The sequence below is a fragment of the Barbatula barbatula genome, assembly GCF_947034865.1.
Source record: "Barbatula barbatula genome assembly, chromosome: 16".
Classification (NCBI taxonomy): domain Eukaryota; kingdom Metazoa; phylum Chordata; class Actinopteri; order Cypriniformes; family Nemacheilidae; genus Barbatula; species Barbatula barbatula.
Genome location: NC_136779.1, coordinates 11225967 through 11251585, shown reverse-complemented (window position 1 = coordinate 11251585; position 25619 = coordinate 11225967). Strand labels below are relative to the sequence as shown.

Below are 25619 nucleotides of genomic sequence, written 5' to 3'. Positions count from 1 at the left end.
GCTGTATGTATGTATATATATATATATATATATATATATATATAATGTATATCTACTATACTAATAAGCTACGTTTAACAATTACTTGATATTCTTGGGAGCACATTTCTTTTAAACTTAAAATATAAAAAACAAAAATCGATTGGTGTTGTCTCTGTGACCATCAGTCACTGCAGCCTTCTGTGATAAGTGTGCGTATAAAAGTACAAACACAATTTGTATGATACCTTTAATAACAAAATGGCACAAGGAATGTAAACCTATGAGCAGAATTGTCATTTTGTCATCCAGCCGAAAATTAGCAGTGCATTGCAGCTACATTAATGTTACTTTAACAAGGCCTTTATCAGCAAATAAAGATCTTTAAAATAAAGGTTATAAATAAAGATTGTCCAGCAAACCTGTAATGTCACAGTAAAGTTAAAGGTAGCTGTGTGAATAATTCATGAATGTTCTCTTTAAAGTACAATTAAATAAAGAATAAATGAAAACTGCACACAACTGACAACAAAAATTAAATTCAACCTTTATTAATTGTCTTGTTCTTTTTTTAAATTAATTTCCTTTGTAAAATCAGAAACAAAAACCTGAACACGAGTGATAAAGCCCGCCTTAATTTATAATGATACACAACAACAAAAATAAACAATTGGTAACTTTTTAAGTGTTGCTAAAACACCCATCCAGCTCGGCTTGGTACAATAAGGTTTGGCATGTTTTAGGTTTCAGTACGAATGCCTTCAGTTGGTTGCATCTTCTAAAAAAATTGTTTTCTTTATTATTATTGCAATTCAGACAATATATAAAACAAAAAGGCTGCTAAAACCACAACTTAAGAAATATTAATTAGTGCCAATGTTCTTTAACTTGCTGTCTACAACCACACACACGCGCGCGCACACACACACACACACACACACAGCCACGTCTGCATACTCATCATGCACACATAGACATCAAACACCTGAAATAAGCCGTCACTCATACATCTGCTCGCCTGATCTTTGTAAATTCACAATGCTTGTTAATCTCTGGCCGCCACACATTCATCGATGCCTCGCAAACACTCTGAACGTCACCGCCTCCACTGGGGGAATTTCGCTCATGCACGCACAGGCAGAAAGGGCACCTTGTACAGCTAAGTAACATCCAAGTGATCGTCGTTTCGACAACATACTTGATTAAGAAAAAAACGAGGTCAGCGTTTGGAAAAAACAAAAACATTTTGGATTTCACCATCATTTAAAACGAAAGACAACAAGATACAGTTTGTCAGACATCAGAACAGTGTTTCGAGTAATCTGCATGAAAATGGAGCTGTAACAACATTGTACGATGCATATTTTTGTCCTTGTTTTTTTTGTGTGTCTGGTCTCCTTTACATTGCACACCTGAGTGAGTGTCTCAGTATGCGAGTGTGATCACTATGACCTCAAGGTTTAGGATTCATCCAGTTGAGTCAGTTTTAAGTCCAACTGTTTGCAGTCCCATTCAAGTCTTGCTGTTGAAGTCTTCATTTAAGAGTAAGAAATGGGATGTGTCGGTGTGTGTGTATATCGTAGCTATCTGTACTGCCTTACTCGTGTAAAACTCTGTATTCCACACGCTGATCCTCCATGTTCCCCAGCGATGGGCTTTGTTATGGAGCTTGGATTTTGGAGAACAGAGTCTGGAACACTGCTAGGGTAAAAATGGGCTTTAAACCGTGCGTGTACATTTGTTGTCTATCATCTCATCCTAATGCATTTTGCTAGGTTTCATAATGCAGCTCTGCTTCTCAGCACTTACGAGATTAAGTGTTTATCTGCTGTTCGAGTGCTTATCTTTGAATCTCGTCTACAGAGGCGTTACAAACGTATACTAAATACTTGGCCGAACATTTATGCATTCTACACCCGTCCGATGACTGAGGCCATATACAGTATGCACGTAAACTGCCTGTATTGTGATGAATGTTCTTGCGTGTGTTCGAGATAATATAGTAGGATAACTGTTACGTTTATATATCTGTTAGGTATGTGTGCGTTGCTGAATGTCGATTTTCTGTAAGTGTCTGCATCAGTCAGATAGAGTCTGCTCCTCCTCCCAGCAGGTCTCCAGGCAACAGTGCTGCAGGGCTGCTCATCTGGTGCCGATCTTCCATGGCTGGAGACCCCCACATACTGCTGTTTGTATACCCTGTGGTTTGTATACCCCCACCCCAAAAGCCTGCTCTGCCGGGATCAACACCCCCCGCATTCCCGCCCCCGCTATTGCTGCTCCACGGGGCAAAAATGCTTAAGCCTGCTCCCTGGGCAGAGGCTGGGTCAGGGAAGCTGCCCGTACCGTCCAAACTCTGCCAGGTAGAGCCCGAAGGCCCAGTCCCGCCACTGTTGTTACTTCCTGCTGTTGAACCTCCGGCTCGTTCTCTCTCGCCACTCCCAGCGCTGATGGTACCCACTGCGCCGGCCCCTGATGACCCGGCCATAACTGCTGGTCCGGAAATAGCTGCACCGGTGTTGCTTCCAGCCGCTGCAGCCTGGGAATGTGCAAAATAACGAGCGACTTCCTCTTCGCTTACAAACTCGGCCAGGATTGTGGTATTGCCCAAAACACACCTGGTAAGAAAAACATAAAAATCATACTTTATGTTTTATATTCGTAGACACATGTGTTACCTGAAAATTAACCCATGACCTTGAGAATGCTAGCGCATTTCATAGCAGAAGATTTGAAATGGTTCTGGGTCAAGGACTTACATGTGAAGTGCGCTCTGGGCTTTGGCTGCTTCTTGGCGAGTACTGTAGCGAATCAGAGCACTACCTTGGGTCAGACCAAGGTGAAAGGTCAACAACGGTCCATGCTGCATACATATAGTCCGCAAGGTGGAGCCATCAATCTAGAGAGTAAACAAGAAACAAATACATTTGAGAAAATATTGTGAAATTATTAAAGAATGTATTATTTTCTCTAAACATGACAGAGCATGCATACCTGAGGGGTAAGATTACTTAGCACTAGCCAGCAGCTTCCCCTAGAGGCTCCTCCATCACTCCATGCAGATCCTAAAACACAGATTAAGAGAAAATGTATTATGCTTCCTGTTGAAATGCACTGATAATTAATGACCATTTTTTCGTTTTACAGCAGTATACTTATAAGTTATTTAATTTAGAGTACATTTTGTTTTTAGAAAATTGAAGTTTAAAAATACTTATTCTATTCAATGGGTTACCTGGTTTTGGATTTTGTCCCCCGATTTTGCGCCTGGCCCAAAGCTAACTACCGGTTTGTTTTTGTTTAATTGTCTGACTGATGGCTAATAATTAATAAATAATATTATTTATATAAATATTTTATTTGATAATAATCGTATGAAATAAACAATTTGTTAAAAGGGTCGTGCAAAATTGTCGCATTTACAGTTAGCCAAGTAACGGTTCTTCTAGTAACCAAAAATAGCTAGACAAACTTGTTAATTTACTTTTATTTCTTTTGCTAGTTATTTTTAACAGTACTTGAAAAATATGTCCCCCAGACATGTGATACTCCCGCAATTATAGAATGACCCTTGTTGCTTGTAAGGTATTCGATTACCAGGCCCAAATCTGGTTTCCTGGCTGCCTCCAGAGCCTCCCCATCCTCTACCCAATCGTGGGCCTGGTGCCGCCCAGGGAGACGCGGAGGGCTGTTTCTGATGGGTCAGTCCAGGAGGTGGGCGTGGCAGATAAGAGCTGTTGCGATTGGTCTTCCAAGGCTTGTTGTGTCCTATGGGCTCAGGTGGCCAACTGGGCTTGTAGTCCTTAGCTGTGGAACACCAACGTAATTGAGGACAGATGCTTAAAGTATTACACATCTTTCTTCAAATCAAAAGGGAAATTGTGAACATTAGAAATAGACTAAAAAGTGCTTGTGTACCTTGGTTGTGTGCATTGTTGAGGGGGCTCTCTGAGGCACTGTAGGGCCAGGCACCAGGTGAAGGCAGCAAGGTGTTGAGGGTGGGATTTGATTCTGTTGCAGAAATGCAAAACACGAGACTTGTTTGTGCTTATTTACATGAACATGTAAATTACTTCCAAAATTCAAAGCTTAAGAGTGCTGTGTGTGCGTATACTGGAAACTGAAACAAGAAATCACGGTTACCATCATTTTGATCTGTCTAAAGATTATTACATTTACATGAAATCTAAATGAAAAATTCTTATTTTTAAAGTAATACTGTTGTGTTTTCAATATATATACAAATTATTTCGGTGGGTTGTACATTTTTTTTTTATTAATGTGCGCTATAATTATACATAAAAAACAAAATTAAAATCAGAAACTTTCCCTCCTCTTCCACATCTCTGCATGATGCACGTCTCGACCTGAGGGCGGGACTATGGTAACGGTCCAATGGCCATGCTTTCAACAATCCAATAAATTTGGAAAGGTGGAAATCGAGCCCCCCCCTACATTCTTCCCTCCATTCAAGAAGCTGTTACATTTAGATATATTTCATGATTCTAAAAAAAAAACACTATTGCAATTATGATTTTATTCCGACTTCAAAAACCTTTCCTAAATGCTTGGAATTTTTTCTATGTTGGACTGGATTTGGTCTTTTTTATTTAAAACCATTTCATTTTGAAAAAAAAAAAAGAGTATCCTTGTCGTAAATGTAGGGTGTCTCTACCGTTGTTATCTCTAAGCAGTTGGTGCTCCGTGTCATTGAGGCTTGACATCGATGAGCTCAGCATACTTCCAGGAGTCATGTAGGGATCAGATTCAGGGTCCACACTCGGAATTCCTTTCCAAGGCACTCCTGGTTGAAACTCTGAAATTAAAAGAGCACATGTAAGTGCATCATGAATGTATTACACCACAAAGATGAAAATGCTAAATATGTAGTCTTCCTATTACAGTCTGACTTTACAATGCAGTGTACAAACAAATGTATCTAAAAATGCCTGTTCACCTGGAGGCCAGCTGGACGTGCCAGTCTTGGTTCCCATTTTGTTCCCAGGACTTCTGTGCCAGTGATCTGAAGGCCCTTGCAAACCCTCACCTCCCAGCAGCTCATACTGGGAATACGGGGAACTACCACTCATTTTGAGAGGAGCGGCAATGGGACCTGTGTGACATACAAACAAAAACACAGTTAATCACAGAGACTGTCAATCTTGTATGACACATAAGATGCTGTCTTTAAATAAGAAAGGCCTCTCACCATTTTTATGAAGAGTGCTTTCAGGAGGGGAGGGGGCCGGCGAGTGACCTTCCATCATCCTTTTAAAACGAGACTGTTGGCCTCCAGTGTCCTTAAGCCCAGCCATGGGACCGAGTTCAAGACCAGAGAGGCTCACACCAGGTCCAAACCCTTCAGGATGCAAAACGGGACCAAATGAGCAATAAAAATAAATTACTTGTAGCGCATTTATGATAGTTAAGCTACAGGAATTTCTTATGTGACATCTGTGGAATGATACATAAAAGACACTCACCAGAATAAGTGCTTTGTGTTTTCTGATGCAGGTCTGCTACAGAGCCTGCCAAGCCGGGGTGTGTCATGGGGTCCGACATGGGCATCTTTGGGCCCCCAAGGTGAGAAGGAGAGAGTTTGGAGCTGCCCCCCACGCTTCCCACCTGCTGTTGCTGCTGTTGTCTCTGCTGCTGAAGAACAGCCATAATTCTGGCAAGCTGGAGAAACAAAACATCAGGTCAGGTTTGACACGACAGCATAAATTTACAAGGAGCTCCCATGCCTCATTTCCACAATAACCGATGACAACTATTCATGAGTGACTTTATTCATGAGTTTGGGACCTTTTGTCTAAGGTAGTCCCTACGGTGGATAAACTACTGATCCTGGGAGACTTTAATAAACGTGTGTTGCCCGTTGCATAGTTTGGTGAAGGAATTTGTGCAACTTTGTGACTCTTTTAATCTTGTCCAACATGTTAATGGACCTACACACACACACACAAGCATACTATTGTTCTTGTTTTATCCTTTGGCCTCCCTGTTTGTAACATCAGTATTAAGGAAAGCGGAGCGTCTGACCATATGTTTGTTATGTTTAATGTATTACTTCCATACCAACCTTCTAGTATGCAGAAGGAGGTGTACTACTAATCTTGCATTAACCCCTTCAAATTGTTTGAAATTCGGCAATGCCTACCAAGAGTCTCCAGCTAGTTCGGTCTTAGAAGTGCCAGTACATAACCACAATACAGAGGAACTCACTGTATTGTTTAATGAGACTAGCCACAACACAGAGGAACTCACTGTATTGTTTAATGAGACTAGCCACAACACAGAGGAACTCACTGTATTGTTTAATGAGACTTGCTCAAACATCTTAAACACCACATCCGTGCTTAAATCATCATACTTGCGCACTCGGAGTGCCGTAAAAGAAATGAAAATAAGATACGTTGCATGCCTCCTTGGAGATTAATAAGAACTGCTTGTCTGCCTATCAAAGTGCAGTTTACGCAGTTAAAATTAAATACTTTGCTGATTTAATAGCCAAAAATTCACATTAGCCAAAAGTGTTGTTTAATACCTTTGATCGAGTGGTTAATCCTAAAATCTCATTATTTCCGATGCTAACCCCGAGTTGTGCACAAAGTTCTTGGATTTCTTTAAGCGTAAGATTGAGACTTTATATGCATGTATTCCGAGTATTTGTGATGCCTCTGAATCTTCCAATCTGGTGGCTTATAATACTCCGCTAACAAATTTCCATCAAATTGATCTTAAGAATCTGTTAATAGTGTGTTCACACCAAACGCGGTAAATCACGCTATTCGCGTGTAGTTGGACACTTGAACATTTTGAGTTTACTCGCAACATTTGCGCGCGAAATTCGCTTCATTACAGATGCGAATTAGCGTCATGGGAGGGGCTTCTCCTCATTCGCGCAAATCGCACCGCAAGTAGTTCATCGCGTCTTTGCATGACTTAACATGTAAATCACTCGCGCTTAACGCTTCATTCGCGTTTGGTGTGAACACACTATTAGACTGAATCCTTACTCTAAAGCCGTTGTCTTCTCCAGCAGATCTTATGCCGACTCGTAACTTTAGATAGGGGCTATTGGTCCAGCTGTTTTATCAATTATCAATTGTTTGCTGAGCACTGTGTGTTTCTATCCTGCTTTAAGCACTAAGTGATTAGACCACTTTTGAAAAAGCTGAATCTCGATCCGACTGATGTTGGAAATTTTCGTCCTATTGCTTCACTGCCTTTTTTGTCAAAAGTGTTGGAAATAGTGCTGCACGATTAATCATATTGCAATCGCGATGTCAAGCTATGCGATTACATGACGGAAAAATGTTGAGATTAAATTAAAGAAACAAGTGCATTCGTGGACGTGATTTTTGGTTTCAGGATATCAGACACTGAGAGAGGTACTGTACAGATTTAGCAAAACTAAAGCTCTAAATAAAGTTCTAAATATAATGTTTTTGAAAGAGGATTCAACCAGTTGGTTGAGTAACAACCATTTAAAGTAACAACAAAGATTATAGAGTTTTAAGTTTTACAGAGTGAACCACACATGTATATCCAGTTTCTTTTTCAAAAGAGTTCATACAAGTATATGTTACAATCTGTTTAAATGTCCGTTTGTTGGGATTATTTTCCTAAAAATGTATACATCCGTATTTATGTACTATTTGTTTTATTTACCTGTACTGTTGAGAATATATATTCAGTTAATTTTATTCAGTAATGCAAATGCGTTACTGCAATTTAATTTTATAACATTTTATTTTAATTTCAAAACTTATAGTTCTTCTAGTGGAAATTCAAGTTCTTGTTGCTAGTTTGAACTGTATATCTCAGTTGAGAAATACAAATTTCAGCATTTTCAGTTATGTGTGTGCGCATTTTCCTTGATATCAACCAAGTTGACTCATTATAACCAGATTATCGTATCGCACATCGCAATTTTTAACTCTATAATTGCAATGTGACATTTTCCTCAAATCGTGCAGCCCTAGTTGGAAAAGGTTGCATTTCTCCAGTTATCTGCATTTTTATCAGACCATGTTGTCCTTGACAGTTTCAGTCAACATTGAAGGCTTGTTAAAGCACTGAAACGGCCCTCCTTAAAGTGACCAACGACCTTTTGTTAATTTTGACTCTGGGAACTATTTTGCTATCTGCTATTTTAATTTTACATAATTTCACAGCTGCTTTAGATAGAATCCATCATAGCATTCTATTAGCTCACTTATAGCAGGAAGTGGGGATTAATAGTATTGTTCTGTGTTGATTCTCTTCCTTTCTGTCCAATAGGTCATTATCAGTTACAATAGGCCGCCATTCCTCTCCTTCAGCCCCTGTATTTTGTAGGCTCCCTCAAGGGTCCATTTTAAGTCCAATTCTTATTTCTTTATACATGCTACCCTATCTATTTTTAGGACATTTGGGATAGCATATCAATGCTATGCCGATGACACGCAAATGTATACTCCATTACAGCCAGTTGACAAGTCCTGTTCCACAATTGTTGAGCTCCTTTCGAAAGTAAGAACTTTCTCCACTTAGAGTCTGTTTATTTTTGGTCCTTCTCCACTTATTTCTAGTCATTTGGGGTCTCCAGCTTTTACTTTATTTGGTTAATAGCCAAAATAAAACCAATGCTATCTAGAATCTGGAGACGATCATCCATGCATTAGTATCAACCAGGCTGGACTATTGCAACGTCTTGTATTAAGGATTGCCTCAACCAGTGGTGCATAGACTTCAGTTTATTAAAAAAGCAGCTACCAGATTATTGACTGGAAGGAGAAGGAGGGATAGAATAACCCCAATATAAGCAAACTTACAATGCCTACCGGTTACTTATAGGATACATTTTAAGGCACTTGTAATGATTTTTCAAATCTTAAACTGCCATGAATGACTGTATTAATGAATGAGTGAATGAAGTACACGACTTGGGCTTTAAAAAGGGAGAAGAGATAGAAAGAGTAGTCTGGGTTTACCAAAGAAAACCTGCTCCCGACCAGGTTAGTTTCACAGAGTAAATTAATATGGTGATAGTATAAATTAACCTCTCTTTAAGAAGGGGCTTGAGTTACCTAACCCCGCATTCTCGGGTTTGACATACCTTGCTTTCTGAAACGGAAAACACAAAGTTTCCCTCATTTCAGGTTCAATATACTGAAAGTTCTCACTAAACCTCCTTTCTGAAACAGGCCCCTGAAGACATAAATTCATGCTTTCTCACTATTATCACAGAAAATGCAAATGAGCATTTTTATCATCATGGATTTTTAAACCGGCCGTGCAACAGTGTTTCATGTATTCTGACTTCTTTACAATGTTAAACGTGCTGTCTTCTCATGCTTAACATGGTCAACTTGGGAGTTGGGAGTATTACGTAGTATTTCTGTGCTCGATGCAATCACTAAGCGATCGTACGGGTTTCGGAACGTTTTTTTCTTAGTCCCATGTTGGACAATTCTACAGGAAAAGCACGCGGCATGCCCACACAGCAGTAAGGAGAGCAGGAGAAAGAGCATGCGCAGATTTCACTTTCACTTGAGTGCAGGAGAAAGAGAGAAAGCATACGTTCGCGAAGTTCAGGTGTTTGTTCACAGCATTTGGGTGATGAATACTGTTATATAAACGGTGGATATATAACGCTGGATTTGGAGTTTGAAACTGATATATGAAGCCGTCTCGCCGCTAAAAGATGCTGGACATGAACCGCATGCGGTGAGTGAAACTTGATGTTTGTGTTTTGATGACAATGGGTGCGCACGTGCTTGCGTTCAGCCTACCCCTCCGCCCGTATGCTTTCGGAAATAATCGTACCTATCTTTTATAAATGTGATCAACTAAAGACTCTGTGAAGATACGAAGTATGCAATACTACTCTATAGGCATTCATCATTAATATGAGATTGGCAGAAACCGTGTGTGTTTAATCACAGGATTGAGATACCTGTTGGGGGTCTGGCTGTTGGCGTATATTTGGCGGGAACTTGCGTTGGTTCTGCAGGAGCTGCTGCTGCTGTTGTTGCTGCTGCTGCGGTTGCAGTAGCAGCTGACAGGCCTGCAAGATCACATGAGTCACAGGGTCAGACGCAAACAGACGCCAGGACCAAAGGCAGTGGATGAGTCTGTACTTTAGAGATGAATTACTGGGCTGAAACTCACCAGCTGGAACTGAATGTGAGGGGGGTAGATGCTGCTGAGCATGGCAATGTGCTGTGGCGAAAGCTGGGGAGGAAAGATGCCTCCCCCCACACCTCCACTGGGAGGAGGTTTTAGCACAGGGCCTGGCACCTGAAACAACATAAAAAGAGAATCAATCCTATTATCAAAATTATTAAATTTTTCTTTTAATTTTATTTAAAAAAAATGACTCCGATCTAATTGTGGCCAGTGTTGCCCAGTTTCATTCCAGCTAATTTGATTGACTATATTTATTGCGATTTTAGCTCTAAAAGGTAAACAGAGATTTTAATCAAATATTCAATAAACTCCAAATGATCAAAAATAAGGAATTTTCACAGTAACTTACATTTTGTACCTGTGGTGACAGGAACTGATGAGGCACTTGCGCTCGTACTGATGGGTTAATGGGAAGCACCCCTGGTTGGTGCCTGGACTGTGCCATCCCACCTCCGCTACTAAACAACTGATCACCCGTCTGAATTAAAAGACACTAAATTAGTAAGCAATTAATTTATATATAGCATTCAAATACTTTCAGATGTGACAGATGCAACTACCTTGTCATAGTAAGGCCCGGGTTCACATGCCCCCACCTCTTTGGAACCAGGCGGACGGAAGACTGCTCCTACGGCCCCTCCACGCCCTACTTTACGCATGTCTCCGTTGTACTCGTTCAAGCCCATGCCACGCTTCTCTCCTTCCATCTTTTTATCCTGCGGCGGGCCGGGGGCCAGATCCAAGGAACGACCGCTGGGATCCTCTCCCTGTCAGCAATTTATGATTTTAATAACCCTCAGACATCCAAAGATACATTTAAAGTGAAACTGAAATCGGTTTAAACTGTTTCTAAATCCTCCCTGCAGCCTATTATCTGATGTAGGGGTGGACGGTATAACCACAAACTTGCCATGAAATGACACCAAATTCCGATCAGACGAGTCAGATTGGCAGCTCTTATAAGATATATAAACACACACAGCAGACTGCACAGTTCTACAATAAATGCGGCATTCTGTGATGTTTCTTAGCAACCAAAAACAATGTCAACTTTGGTCAACATAACCTTCTCAACTTGTTTGAGATGCATTAAGCTTTGTACTTTCACATTTGTACATATTTCTTTAATGCACTTATGTAAGTATCACGAAGCAGCCCAGCTCACTACTCTTTCTTCGGATAAACTTTCACGAATTGATACTGTGTTTCAATTAGTTCTTACCAGAATCCCCATGTTTGAGAACTGTCTTGTCATTGGATTCATCCAAGAGTCTCCTGAGCCCTTCATGGAGCCCTAAATAACATCAGAATTACAGATGTTACACTAAACAGTATCTTATGGAACATCTGATTCCAACCAACACAGTTCAACAGCTTTCAGATGTCTTGACACTGATATACCTTGTTGCCCTTCTTGGGTCCCCAGCCTCCCGAGTTATAGGAAGAGCTGCTGCCTTGAGAACCAGTGCTGTTCCATATTACACCGCTCTCATCATCCTCCTCCCAGCTGGAGTGACGTGAAGCACTGACTGAACCTTCTCCTTCCCCCCAACCTTCTTGCATAGACTTTGAACCTGTAAAACACAAAATTCTTTCTTCAAAGTTTCTGAATATATAATCTTTGTTTGGACACAGGTGGCTGATAATGTTAAATATATATATATATATATACATATGCAGTAGGGGTGTGACGAGATCCGTTTTGTCTCGCGAGAACACAATATCCTCACGCAATTGGAATGATGGTCTTGAAATTGAACCATTTAAGACGTATATGCTCCCTAAATTTAACCCGCGTGACCTCAAAATATATACGGGATCATTTGTGTGAGTGCACATTTTGTTGTGGTGAGACCTGTTTTCATTACTGTACAGAACATGCTAATAACTAATAATCTAGAGAAAACAACCAAAATTCTTTACTAAAAGCTACAATTGTTAAAAACAAAAGCATCATTTTTGTACAATTACTGCCTGTCAGTTGAGCTTGTGACAAAACATTTTGCAGAGTTTACGTATTGTTTAATACTGCTGTGCATAATACAATTAATTTAAATAGACATTTAGTTTGTTAAGTTGATTTAACAATGCCTACATTTTCAGATTTTTGTAGTTTTATGGGAAATAAAAAATACTTTTATATATACCAATTGAGGATTTCTCTAAAAAAAGTAAAAAAAATCTCATCCTTGCGAACTCAGTCTCGTCACACCCCTAATATGCAGAACAGCAAGATTACAAAACCTTGCACCAAAATGATCTAGAGGGCTCACCAGACTTCACTGGATTGGGGGAGGAGTCTCGCCAACCTGATGCCTTGCTGGTGTCATCAGTATCCCCCCAACCTGTGGGTGCATCTGTGGACTTGCTCCAAGCTGTAGTTCCGTTGTCCACACACGGACTAGAAGGAGAACCACTACTAGCCCATCCAGACGGAGCTAAGAGATTAAGAAAACGTTTTTTGCATGTTTAAATGTGTATGGACCTTTATCACAGAGGAATTGGAACACCGGAAGTGCTCATCGATTTTTCCAGTTACGTTAATTACTATAGGCTGCAATCGCCTATTTGACTAAAAGCCTCTTATGATGAGTGTCCGCAAAATTAATTCAAAATCCAGACATTTTCAGAGAAAGGAGAAGAGATGTGAACAGATTTGTACAAACTCAACCGAATTTCAAGTTTTAATCCAGCAAAGCAGATCTGTGAAAGCAGTGGCTGGTAAACATACTTGATTATTTAATCACACTGTGTCAGTCAGTGCTGATCAGTGTGCTGCATTGTAATGAATAAGATTACAATGTGCATTTATTTGTATTAAATACTTTTTATCACCTGTTGTGTGTGATTTCTCATTGACAGTCATTTTACTGCAAGTAATTCACAAATTCACTAATATTTAATGTAGTGGAGCTGTCATCCCATTACCCTTTTTTGACGAATTAAGTTTTTAATAGGGATGCTCCGATAAAACGGCCACAGATTGGTATTGGCCGATTATCACATTTTATGACTCGATCGGTACATCCTAACTTGACCAAATTCCTGAACCGACCGCAATTTAATGGCGTCACCACATGATGATATCCAGATTGCGTAAGGACGTAAATGATTTGGCGTCGCAGGCATGTCATCGCCTGTGTGGAACTATTACGGCGTTTCGAGAAACCATGAAAAATTTCTATGTTGGTAGCATCCAATAATTTCCTTTCATCAGAATGTGATTGCAAATGACCGAAGGGCGCATGTTTCCCATTCATTACTCATAAACGACGACAATTCAGGAAAACCCACTCAGGATCTGTGGAGACTCACGGTGTGGAGCGAGGCGTGTGTACAAACAAGGAACTAGACTATGATGGCTCACCACCGTCTAATTTGTTGCGACATAGTTTCAAAACTAACAGAAAATCTTTTTACACTTTTCATAATAACATAACAATAACGTTGTTTGAGGTGTTGTTTCTGGATCTGATTTTGCAACGCATTCATCGGTCACTTAATCAGAACCCTGCGTCACGTGCTCACAGATACACAAGCGCGCACAGTGGTGCAGTGTTTACAGACTTTATTCCTTTAGAGAGCGGTAACGACATTTTGGATAAACCTTAACTTTCAGTGATTGGAAAATGTCTCTTTGCGTCTTTTCCGTTCAGTGAGCGACAGGAGCTGCACATTCCTAACCAAACAGCAGCTTAAAGTTACTCTTAAGTGAATGAATAATTTCAAAACAGCACAAACGTACTTCCGCGTGCTATTTTAAAAGATGGGCACTTAATTTCACAGCATCAATCTCACCCATGCTATCCTCAATTATTTTGTGTCAAGGAATTGTGAAAACTAAGGTAAAGAGGTAACACTGCTGATTAGCGGATTCAGCCATTGGTTTTAACGGTGTTGCTATGCTACAGGAATAAGCTACACACTTCTTTGTTTACAAGATACAGGAAATGTGATAAAAGGTCCATTGTCAATGCTTGATGTCATTTCATGCTACAGGAGTTCCACACAAAAACACACAATCATTATGTTTTGGCACTGGGTATATTGCGATTAATTAGACAATTATTAATTACAACTGTTTTGATAAATCAGATAAGCTAAAACTTTAAGTAGATTTATAACTAGGGGTGCTCCTATCAGGATTTTTGGGGCCGATCACAGATCACTGGAAGCTGTATCGGCCGATACCGATCACCGATCACAGGGTCTATTTGAAGCCTTCTATTTATCATGTAGCATTATTTATTAAACGATATGTACATTACGTATTACAATTAAGAGAAGACAATTTATCATGGATTGACAACTGTGTATTTATTTACAAGAAACATGTTCAGCATATTAACTTAGCAGCCTGTACTTGGTTATTGGGAACAGCTTAGGGCTTGACAAATACAACTTTCCTGTAGAATATAAAATAAAATAAAGACAGAACATCTAAGCATCTTTAAATTTAGCTTTAGACTTTAAACTAAATACTATTGTTTTGAGTCAGTCAGCCATCAGTTTTTCTAATACACTTGAAGGACCACAGGTGCACAGCAACAAAAATACAAATAAGTAACAACTTCCATATCTGTATCTATAACTTTGCTTTTTTTGTGGGCATTTATGTCCACCATTTCGCAATTAGATGGGAGCCGCCTGGCAGAAGCCACTCCCATGACGCGAGTTTCGCGCACGAATTAAGCGAATTTCACTCGCGAATGAAACGAGTAAAATCCAAATGTTCAAGCGTCCAACTACTCGCGAATAGCGCGTTTTATTCCCGCTAGTCGCACCGTGAACACACAGTTACTGTCCCTGTTGTAGAGTCGCTGTCTTTGAAACGTCTCTGTTACCGACAGCTGAGTGAGTGGCGCGTGAGGTGCTGAACTGTCTCGCGCTGTCTTAGCGCTAGCTAATTTAGAAAACTCATCATATTCCTTTACGTGACTAACCTTCAAATGTCTGATAAAAATTGCAGATTGCTAATGTATTGTCTTTGCACACACCTTGTACAATTGCCAGACAGGTGAAGCCATTTTTAGCAGCGCGTAAAAAATTTTCTCGCGAGTTTTGCGTCATCTGATCGGCTTTTCTGGATCGGCCTTTATAGAGACCGCCGATCAAACATCCCAATGCAATTATCGGCCGATCATGATCGGCGACCGATCAATCGGAGCACCCTTATTTATAACTAATTTTAACTAATCAAACTCACATTGGGATATTTATGTTTAAAAAGTAAAAAGACTTTCAAAAGTACGAAAGCCAAGGGTTACATTTACATTTAGCAGATGATTTTATCCAAAGCAACTTACAGATGATTGAGTTTTAGTAATGGGTTGGGTGGATTTTTTATCTTTTATTTTGACATTTTAAATCTTAAAAAAACCACACATTTGCCCTTTTAATGTCCGAAATAAAGAAACAAAACAGTATTGAGCTCTATACATTAGGCACACAGTTCACTCTACACTGGTTGCTATTTGATTGCATGTACCAAATACTCGGCAAAAAACCTCCCGAAACAACCAAAAAAGCAAGAGATGCATACGCTTTATAAATGCAGCAAACATGCTGCAGAGTGTAAGCACTTACAGGGATAGTTCACCCAAAAATATCCTCTTTTGTGTTTAGCAGAACAAAGAAATGTATACAGGTTTTGGAAAAACCTGAGGGCGAGTAAATGATAACAGAATTTTCACTTTAAAAGCATTTCGATTAAAACCCTGAAAGTGGTTCTTCCGCTACCCTCTGCCGAACAAATTCTGCTACCGAACGCTCAGTACATCCATACAACCACATGCACAAACCTGGCCATGTCTGGTTTTGGATGTTATGCGAATTGAACATTTCACATGCAATTTCTCATAAAAAAAACACCCATTACGTTAATTCCTTACAAATGTATTACTTAGAAGCATCTTACCTATTCCTGGCCCCTTGCTGGATGAATGTGTAAGATTTATATCTCTATTCACAAGGCCTGTTGGCATTCTACCAGGCGGCTGCTGTTGCAGAGAGGGCGGCCCCTGCTGAGGGGACGCTGATTGTGCCTGGCCGGATGGGGTGTTATTCTTGTCCCACAAGTTGACACTTTTGTGGTTGTAGTTGCTGGGATCACCCCAGGCAGATGTTCCATCGTCTATTTCCATCTTTCTGCTAATGGACTGTGGAGAAGGCTCCTCCCAACCACTGGTCTCCGAACTATCACCAGGACCGGTTGAAAGTTGCTGTATGGGCCCTGAAGTCCAGCCTGAACTTTGGATCTGGGCTGAAGGACCCCCTCGTCTTCCCCAACCCCCTTGCATGGCCCCTGTGTCCATTGACTGACACTGCTGGGGCTGTGATTGTTGTTGCTGCTGCTGTGCCGGGCCTTTCTGTGAGGCCGATTGGCTGTTTGGCATTTGTGAAGGGTGCATTTTCCCACCCCAGCCTTGTTGAGATTTGCTACCCATGTCTCCACCCACCCTTGAACCTCCTGCTCCCCATGTCCCTCTAGGAGCTCCCTCATCCCAATTACCCCATGTACCCACATCTGGGTCCCCACTAGTACCTCCACTACCCTTCTCATCCCCCCAACCACCACTGCCTGATTTGGGCTCATTCTCTCCCCAGTCACTACTATTTCTCTGTCCCCAACTGCCTGCATCTCCCCTTCCCATTTCTTTCCTACCCCCTGTTCCTTTCTTCTCGTGACTGTCTCCCCAACCACTTGCTGGAGTAACATCTGTTTGAAAATCTCCCCACCCACCAGACACAGTCCCTGCTTTTTGCTGTCGCCACTCATTTCCGTCGCTGTCCCAACTTTTCCCTTGGCCCTCTGACCCTCCCCAGCCCCCAGATGGCTTGCCCTGCCCACCAGGTGAATTACCACCAGACTGTAAGACGCCAGGGTTTGGGGTATTGACGCCATAAGGTGGCGGGCCTCGGGTGTGCAAAGAGCTGCTACTGCTGTTGTCCCAGCCTTCACGAGGTGAGACAGTCGGTGGTCCAAGAATGGAGTTTGAGTTCAAGTTGGTATTCAAAGGTGCAGCTTGGAGCAGAGAAGAAGGTGATGGATCAGTAGTAGTAGATGGACCAGTAGAACCAGAGTATGATTGAGTGCGGCCAGGTGCATTCATTGCAGAAGAGGAATTGGACCCTCCTGGTGCTGCTGCCGGTCCTCCTGTCTCTAAATCCCATACCACATTTTGACGGATTTGGGTCTGACCCCAGCCAGAGTTGGACAGCACTCTGGGATCCAGGTCAGGCCGGCTAAGTAGATTCTGTAAGGCCACTTCGGGGTTGGGAGGCTGATGAGAGAGGTGGTGGCGCTGATTACCACTGCTAGAGTTTCCTCCACCACTGGAGGATGAGGTACCTCCTCTACCTCTGCTACCCTGGCCTCCCCACTCACTTGAGTCACCTGCTCCTACATCTCCAACTCCTTTCTGATTGTCCCAAGCTCTTGTCATAGTTGGAGGTGTGGAGGAGGAAGTTGTCGGGTTGCCAACACTGCCACCACTACTGCTGTTACTGCTTGATCCAGCTTTACCACCTTGATTACTGACACCTCCAACTCCACTCGAAGCCCCCCAGTCCCCCAATGTGTGGTCCCCTCCCCATGCTCCCTGAGATACCCCGGAGGTCTGACTCCCACTGCCTGTTCCCCATGCACTTGCCCCAGTCAAGTTGTTCCGTTCATCCTTGCCAGTGACACCCCACGCATTTCCCCCTTCAGCAGATATGGAGCTTTCCACTGCTCCATCCTCCCAAGATTCAGTCCTTGTGGCACCCGTTTTGGAGTTTGCAGGGAAAGGCTGAGCTCTCCACAATGATGAGCCGGTAGAGGAGGTTGAGGAAGCAGAGCCATCCCCTCCCCCTGTGCTTCCAGAGTCCATGTCAGCCCTCTCTGCCACTCCTGTGTTTTTTGGTCCTGCTCCTGGTTCCAGTGCTGTGCCACCCCACTCTCCACAAGATGGCTCTATGTCTCTGGATTGCATTTGGTGAAGTTGGTGCTGATGAGAGGCTTGATTCACAGAAAGAAGGTTGCTGGCAGACAAAGATGAGCTTTGGAGGGAAGAGGAGCCTCCCTCTGTTGCAACTGCCTCAGCCCCATCCTGTACCAGGGCTGGCCAAGCAGAGGGATTGGCATTAGGAGTAAAATTGGCACCTGGAATCCCACAGCTGACAGCAAGGGACCCATCAGAGTTCCCTGCAAGAGGGGCAGCTTTGGATATGGGGGGTAATGAGCCTGCTGCTACTGCATTTCCCCCTATGAGTTCATGGGAGGATGAAGCCCAAACACTACCAGACTGCATACATTCATTGGGTGAACTGGAGGATGTGGGTGGGGAGGGGCTGCCGGAACTGACTCCTTTCCTGCCTCCATTCCCTCCGCCCACAACTTTAGCTTGCTGCTGAAGATGCCTCTCACCCCATGAGGCGCTGCAGTTCAGAATCCCGCTCCCATCTGCACATCCGGTACCTGCTGTATCCCCCAACTTTGAACCATCTCCAGCAGCAATACTGGGCCATTCCTCCAGGTCTGACCGGTCCACTATCACCTTTTCCCTGCCCTGAGAGAGGGGCTGGCTGCCAGAGCTGGCCCCCCACATGGAATTTGCATAATTTGAAGAAGAAGCAGCAATTGATGAGGAGGATGACGAATGGGGCAGTGAGGGAGCAGCTGGACCCACAGGGCCTTGGCTTGAATCTAAATGCAAAACAAAGCAGAAACCTTCAAAAACTTTTTGACAGGCCCTCAAATGCAAATAAAATATGAACAACTTTCAAACAAATAACAAAGCATTAGTAACACATCATTCTGAAATAATTATGAAATGTCACTGTTAGTTCTGCAATCAGGGTTCAACAGCATATTAGCATATCTCATATTCATAATTATACATTTATGACCTTCAGTCCAGTATTTCACTAATGTTTCTTACCTGAGGCAGATGCCACTGTTTCATTGGGGGTATCTCCCCCGCTGTTGCCTCCCCCCAGCAGCATGGATGACAGTGGTGGCTGGCCCCTCTTCAGTAGCACTTTATGGTCCTGCTGGCAACGGAATCGAGGGGGCACTTCACGAGGCATGTAGCGCTGAGAATTCTGGGTGCCGGGGGAGGGCTGTCCATTGGCCACCGCCGGCCGCTTAGCATTGTTCCCACCCTGAGGGAGGGCGCCAGCAGCCGGGGTGGCAGCGGATGGGGTTGAAGAGGGGACGGGGCCAGGGCTGGGGGAAGCTGAGTTGGGGGTGGCAGGAGACTGTGCAGATGGAGGCTTGGTCAGTTCTGGCACTGTGTAGTGGAAAATATAGGATCAAATGAGAGCAGAACTGCAGAAAAAGTTTTCAGGTAAAGAAAGTAGGGATGGGCATTTTTTTATAATTTAATATTCGAATATTTGAGCTGATACATTTTTTTTACGACTATTCTTTTTTAAAAGTTAATAAAGCTGAATTTTTTATGTTTTTATTTAGTCACAATTTCACATCATTATCTGTAAATAATTTCTTAACGCATTGGTATTATATCCAGTATATAGTTTTTTTTTTAATGTTGAAAAAATAGAAAAATACATAAAAACTGCATTCAAACCTGTGTGGAATGGTATAACACAAAAAGAAAACATACAAAACAAACAAAACTCAATGTGTACTGACAGTCTGTGAAAATTTTTTATCTTGTTTATTTTGTTTTACATATTCTTGATAAGAAAAACAAGCATATAGGCCTAAAGTTCCTCAGCCAATTAAAAAGCAGATTCTAACTCTTCTAACTCCCGGAAATATAAAGCCAGATATTCTCATAGATCCCGTAACAAAGACTGAGCCATTGTAGTCTCCCTGTTTGTTACGTGACGTCTGAGGAAGATATTTACCAATCCTGCTGATCAGCATCACATATAAATATTGTTTATTTTTGTAAGTAATGTAAATGAATTCTGTGGCTCACTGTGGCTTTGAAACAGTTTAATATGGTGATGTGAGCCGAGCATTACACGTGATCCGGGCATCCGGTGTGTAAACTTAAAACGTTTAAACTAGCTTGCGATCCGAGTGAACAAAGATTTAGGAAGACATACATATTATTCATTATAGATGAAGTGAAGAAGCATTTAATAAGACCTGGCAACTCTAGGGTCTTCTGTAGCGATAACTTAACCCTGTAGTGACGCAGTTTTTATTCTTACGAAAAATATTCGAATAGAATTTGAAATTTTCGAATAGTTATTGCGGATCGAATATTCGAATATTCATGCACATCCCTAAAAGAAAGAACAAATAAATTACGAACATTAACACAGTGACATGTGAATATCATGGTTTGTGTTACCAATTAATCAAATCTCTACAGGCTTTAACATCAAACACCATTATGATAATATGCATTATAAACCACATAGTTACCTTTATTTTTTTGCTCTACAACCTGGAATAAAAAGGGGACAATAGTATTACTATTATTGATCATTGATTGATATCAAAGTGACAGTAAGCACAAAAAATGCTTAAACCTGCAATCCGTAAAAAAAATTTTTGGTTAAAGGTGATTCACGAGAGGGAGGGATCGTATGATTGCACTGCTAGCAGGCAAACATTAGCATTCTCAAAATGATCTTCCCGGCCCTTTAATGCTGCAACATCCGAAAGCCAGAGGGCGCTCTCGCACAGAAGCAAATATGGGACACAGATTTAGAATGATCCAGTTCCAGGAAATGCCAATGGTCGTATTCTATTGCTGTTCTTCAAACCTTTTCAGGTATTTTCATGACGATAAAATACATTTATAAGGATGATGTCTGATGAATTTTTCAAATGCACTTTATAAAAGACTCATTCTCGTAGTGATTTTACAGTGAGCAGTGCTTCCTGCTGATCAAAGAGCCATAATTCATGGAAGAGCTGTGCAAAAAAACACAGAATTGATTTCGACAAGAATAATCTGTGTGAAGAGCCCAGCCCTGGCTCTTAATTTAACCCAAATCATTATAATTATAAATTATATAAAAAATTATAATGCTCTATGATTTGAACGGTCCGTTGAGATTTTGCAAAAACAGCTCATGGCGAAAAAGAGATGGCGATAGAGAGGCAAACGCTACGGATTGCCGCTTTAAGTATTATTTATCCAATGACATCTAGCCGTCTAGGAAAGACATCACAAATGACAATCTATGTTTATCCCAATAGACATTATTCAAAAAGTATGCATATTTATACACTTATGTTGTTTATTCTTGTAAGATAACCTTTACCTTCTGTGAGGTTTCCCGTTTCCTTTTATCTTCCTTTTTCCTTTTCTTGTCTTCCATGAACTGCTGTTCCCTTTCCTGACACTCCTTTCTAGAAAAGACAAACAAAAAAAACATACCACTTATAAATGTCATATTCCAAAAGAACACATCCAACTGAATTATTCTTAATGTAATAGCTTACGCAGGAAATACCAAAGAGAATCTATCCACAGTTTCATTGCGTCTCACATTTAATCTGAATCAGAAGTGCTGCCTTATTACCCAAAATTACCAAACAAACACACGAGACACAACAGCGGCACCAAACATACATTTGTGATGTAACAAACCGTATTCTGTACATGTAACTTTAATTGTATGTTCTGTGTGCACATTTAACATGCTGTACCTCATACGTGATATAAAAGCATTCGATTAAAATGGCAGTAACGTAATAAAATCATCGTCGTGATCGGAGAAACGAAACTGTAGTTGCTGTCTGACTGTGAGCGAGCATGCAATTGGCAGGGCAGCGCTTTCGGATAGGCGCTCCGTTCACCCGCCCATTTCCTCCGGTGCAAAAAAGCGATATTCCATAAATTAGCTATTCAAACGATTCATGCAAAAACAAATATTGCACAACACTCGACGAACATTTGAGGTTTAACGACAATTACGATAATCTCGCCACATGAAAGCAAACTGATGTGTTTTAGTGGTCCTGCCAAACTCCGATGAACGTTAAAGTTAGCTAGTTTGTTAGCAAGAAAACACTGATACACATTAAACATTAGGTCCTTTATAACCCCCCCTCAGCAGGCACCGCGTGTTTACACACGGGATCACGACCGAAACACCCGAGGGTAAGCAACTGTCAAAACATGCATTTGATCAAATATGGGTAACGTTAACGTAATATTACCGAGCCAGGACTACAAATCCGGATATCTTTCCCGCTTATACCATGAGGCAAAATCGTATGGTTTTCCATTGAATGCAAGAATTATGTAGGTCAATATGCAGGGTACTGGTCGAATACATTTTCGCCAACGACCGGCGGCGAAACGGAAAGCTAAAGTTGCAAACAAGCAGATGCTAACTAATTGCCAGGCTAATTTACCTAGCAATGGAGCTAACGTAGTGTGTGGCTAACAGATGTCGACGACAAAAATCTGCTTCACACGCGAACGCGTTTAACTTACACCAATGCGGTTATAAAATGCAACACGGTGTAACGTTACATTTTAAGGAAGAGCTATATGCGCAATTTGCTCCATAAAATAAAGCACTTACCTCAGGAATTACATACACTGCAGCTAGGGTTCTAGCTACAGCTAACGTTAAAGTGCTTTAGTGCGAAATTGAAGGTTTTGAGGCAACGTGAAATACAATACTCCATCAAGATCTAATAGCAAGATATGAAAACACTCCTTCTATAATGCTAGTTTTTAAATATGAAATAAGATCATGTAAACGAAAGAGGCGGAATCTGTGTTTAAAGCGCTGTGAAGTCAGTTGGTTGACGGTCGGCCATTTTACTGCTCAGTATGAATGTGTCTGTACAGATCTGACGGAAGGGGGGCAGTCGAGGCAGATTTTTGACCTTCAATATTAAAAGTCCAAAACTCATTAATTGGAGGTAAAATAAAAACGTATGTTATACTGTTTGCAATCCAAGTATCTCTTTGAAATGTACACATTTTCGTGCAACCTTATCTTATATCGTCAAATTTTAAATATATTATTTATAGCATTTATTAAGTCTTTGTGTCAACTTTGGTATGAATTTGATTTAAATGGCCTCATCAGATGCAATGTCAGATCATAAATGACCCGCCCAAAAAATAAACACAAGTATATTCTTCAAATAGAGTGATCCATATAATGGTGTATACGAATAGGAACATGATTTTATTTCAGTTTTTGTTACAGTTACAAACATCTTCAAGGTGCACACCGTTACAGAATATATTTAAGGCTTTATAGGTTTGGCATTGCTGCTTTTAGAACCACTCATTTACCAAACACCATGTTTGACATGGTGTTTAACAAAGAAATCTAACAAAATATCCGTTGTTAACTCAGAAAAATATGGCCCCACGAAGAAAAGGAGCAAAGAAAATAAAGGTGGAGAATGAATCTGAAATAAAGGAGCATGAACGTTCTGATGCAGAACCATCAGATGGCAGCATTAGAGAAGAAAAGCCATTGAAGCGGAAGATAAAGGGGATGGAAAAATACATAGGAGCTCACGTCTCAATAGCAGGTGAGTGAATGTGCAGACTTTTGAATGAATTGATTTTTGTTGAACATGTTTCAAATATTATTAAGGAGGAATATGGAAAGCCGTCGAAGCAAGTGTAGCTGTAGGAGGTCATGCATTTGCCCTTTTCCTGGGCTCCCAGCGCTCCTGGACCAGACCTGCCCTTGATCCAGCTGCTGCAGTTAAATTTCAAGAAGCCTGTGCTCTACATGGATTTGATCCGATACAGATCCTGCCACATGGATCTTACTTGATGAACTGCGGTTCTCCCAAAGAAGGTACAGTATGTGCACTGACTGTAAAAGCTGAGAGAGATGATGCTATGTTGAAATAAAAAAACGTACTTATTTAAAACAGTTAAAAACAACTTTATTTGTATGTAAACATTGCTTGTGTATACGAATATCATGTCTTGCGTTGCAGATGTGTTCAGTAAGAGCCAGGCCATGCTTGTGGATGAGCTGAGTCGCTGTAGTGCACTGGGCCTCAGCCAGTTTAACTTTCACCCTGGGGCTGCTATTGACTCCACCCCTGAGAAATGCATGGAGAAAATTGCCCAAGCGATTAACAACGCACACCAGCAAACCCCTGCCGTCATTACAGGTCTACTAGAGATAATCCTGATCATAACTGTGGCTGCTTGTGTTCAGTGTGTAACTGCACCCTGGCATGTGTTAAAAAATCTTTTGTTCTTTCTATAGTGCTTGAAAACATGAGTTGTCAGGGCAGCACTGTTGGTGGGCAGTTCAGTGAACTGAAAAGCATAATAGACGGAGTGCGAGATAAGACACGTGTTGGAGTGTGTCTGGACACCTGTCATGCTTTTGCAGCAGGTACCCTTTGTATTACCAGTAACTGATTGGAAACATATTTTTGGTTTCTAAATTGAACTGTTCTCTGTAGGCTATGACATTTCACCAGCAGGAGGTGTGAAGAATATGCTTGATGAATTTGACCGTGTGGTTGGCTTGCATTATTTGAAAGCAGTTCATCTAAATGACTCTAAAGGTATTATTTTATTTTGAACCAATAACATAAACACGCATATATCATGATCAATATTGCTGCAATTACCTGTATTTGGAATCAACATTATGCTACAAATGTTTCAACTGGCCTCAACCTGAATCAAAAGTCACTTGAATCAACATTTCTTCTGTTATTTTTCTAAAGGAAAATTAGGCTGCCATCTGGACCGGCATGAAGATATTGGCCGCGGCCAAATAGGTATTACTGCTTTCCGAGAAATTGTAAATGAGCCTCGACTGGATAATATCCCTCTAATTTTAGAAACACCTGGTTGGTAAGTATGAGGATGGAAAACATTCTGTTAATTATGATGGTGTATCTACAACAAAAAACAATGTGTTTTATTTGACCCTCTCTGCTCAGCCCAGGTTTTGAGTACGCGGAACAGATAGAGCTCCTTTACTCGTTTTGTGGAAAAAAGTGAAGAGTTAAAGGAGTCATCTGAAGATAATCCATGGGGAACTGTCTGGATTGTCCAAAGCATTTATTTCTGTTTAAAATCAATAAACATTTGAACATTGCTCTGGTTTGTGTCAGCTTCCAGCGTTCTAATTCCAATATAATTATTTCTTTGTTTTTACAATTAATAAAAAAAAGATTTTGTCTTGTATTTCTGTAAAACATATTTGATGTGAATTAGTTAATTTTTTTTATCTTGGTGTTATAATTGAAAGGGTCATTTGCAAAAAAAGAATATATTCTTTACATCAATGTTTTTTTTATTGTGCATTCAAATAAACTCTACAATTGCTATCATCAGAGAATTTTGAACTCTAAACATATTTTATAGGTCTCTGCTGATTATGACCATAAGAGGGAGCCTGTACCTAGGAAATGAACACATGCCTGGAGCATCATCTGGTCAGGTTCCCTGAACCAATATCTGTCTGAGTTGCATTTACCTAAATCTTGCTCCGATTTTTACATTACCCACGATTCCGGTACTCTTTAATTGTAAATA

The 25619-nt window shown here is 41.0% G+C and overlaps 2 protein-coding genes across 5 annotated transcripts; one reads left to right on the top strand and one right to left on the bottom strand.

Moving 5' to 3' along the window:
* Positions 1–502: 502 nt before the first annotated feature.
* tnrc6ba (trinucleotide repeat containing adaptor 6Ba) lies at positions 503–22950 on the bottom strand. Of its 2 annotated transcripts, none has more exons than XM_079476425.1 (21): positions 22660–22950; positions 21388–21475; positions 20540–20561; positions 19077–19427; positions 16073–18841; positions 12429–12593; positions 11557–11729; positions 11378–11449; positions 10716–10922; positions 10505–10633; positions 10138–10266; positions 9923–10033; positions 5463–5658; positions 5189–5338; positions 4937–5092; positions 4655–4795; positions 3898–3990; positions 3577–3786; positions 2974–3044; positions 2739–2878; positions 503–2597 (listed from the first exon to the last, which is right to left on the bottom strand). In XM_079476425.1, exons 2-21 carry the CDS (start codon positions 21442–21444, stop codon positions 2063–2065), a joined length of 5877 nt encoding a protein of 1958 aa, XP_079332551.1. In that variant the 5' UTR covers positions 21445–21475; positions 22660–22950; the 3' UTR covers positions 503–2062. The 2 variants fall into 2 exon arrangements, with proteins under 2 accessions (XP_079332551.1, XP_079332552.1); XM_079476426.1 differs by having other exon boundaries at positions 10514–10633.
* On the top strand, positions 21852–25416 carry LOC306905649 (putative endonuclease 4). Of its 3 annotated transcripts, none has more exons than XM_079476427.1 (8): positions 21852–22229; positions 23452–23632; positions 23698–23907; positions 24053–24232; positions 24331–24462; positions 24533–24637; positions 24803–24932; positions 25022–25416. In XM_079476427.1, exons 2-8 carry the CDS (start codon positions 23458–23460, stop codon positions 25080–25082), a joined length of 993 nt encoding a protein of 330 aa, XP_079332553.1. In that variant the 5' UTR covers positions 21852–22229; positions 23452–23457; the 3' UTR covers positions 25083–25416. The 3 variants fall into 3 exon arrangements, with proteins under 3 accessions (XP_079332553.1, XP_079332555.1, XP_079332554.1); XM_079476429.1 differs by having other exon boundaries at positions 22106–22229; positions 24551–24637; positions 25022–25413; XM_079476428.1 differs by lacking the exon at positions 21852–22229 and adding an exon at positions 22931–23005 and having other exon boundaries at positions 25022–25184.
* Positions 25417–25619: the final 203 nt, after the last annotated feature.

Excerpts from the sequence above, each read along its gene's own strand:
- tnrc6ba (XM_079476425.1), bottom strand. The coding sequence starts at position 21,444 with ATGGAAGACAAGAAAAGGAAAAAGGAAGATAAAAGGAAACGGGAAACC. Across the intron at positions 11,730-12,428 it reads CCCCAATCCAGTGAAGTCTG|GTTCAAAGTCTATGCAAGAA; the intron begins GTGAGCCCTCTA and ends TGTGTTTTACAG. Across the intron at positions 5,093-5,188 it reads AAGCACTCTTCATAAAAATG|GTCCCATTGCCGCTCCTCTC; the intron begins GTGAGAGGCCTT and ends TATGTCACACAG.
- LOC306905649 (XM_079476427.1), top strand. The coding sequence starts at position 23,458 with ATGGCCCCACGAAGAAAAGGAGCAAAGAAAATAAAGGTGGAGAATGAA. Across the intron at positions 23,908-24,052 it reads CTGCGGTTCTCCCAAAGAAG|ATGTGTTCAGTAAGAGCCAG; the intron begins GTACAGTATGTG and ends CTTGCGTTGCAG. Across the intron at positions 24,233-24,330 it reads AACCCCTGCCGTCATTACAG|TGCTTGAAAACATGAGTTGT; the intron begins GTCTACTAGAGA and ends TTCTTTCTATAG.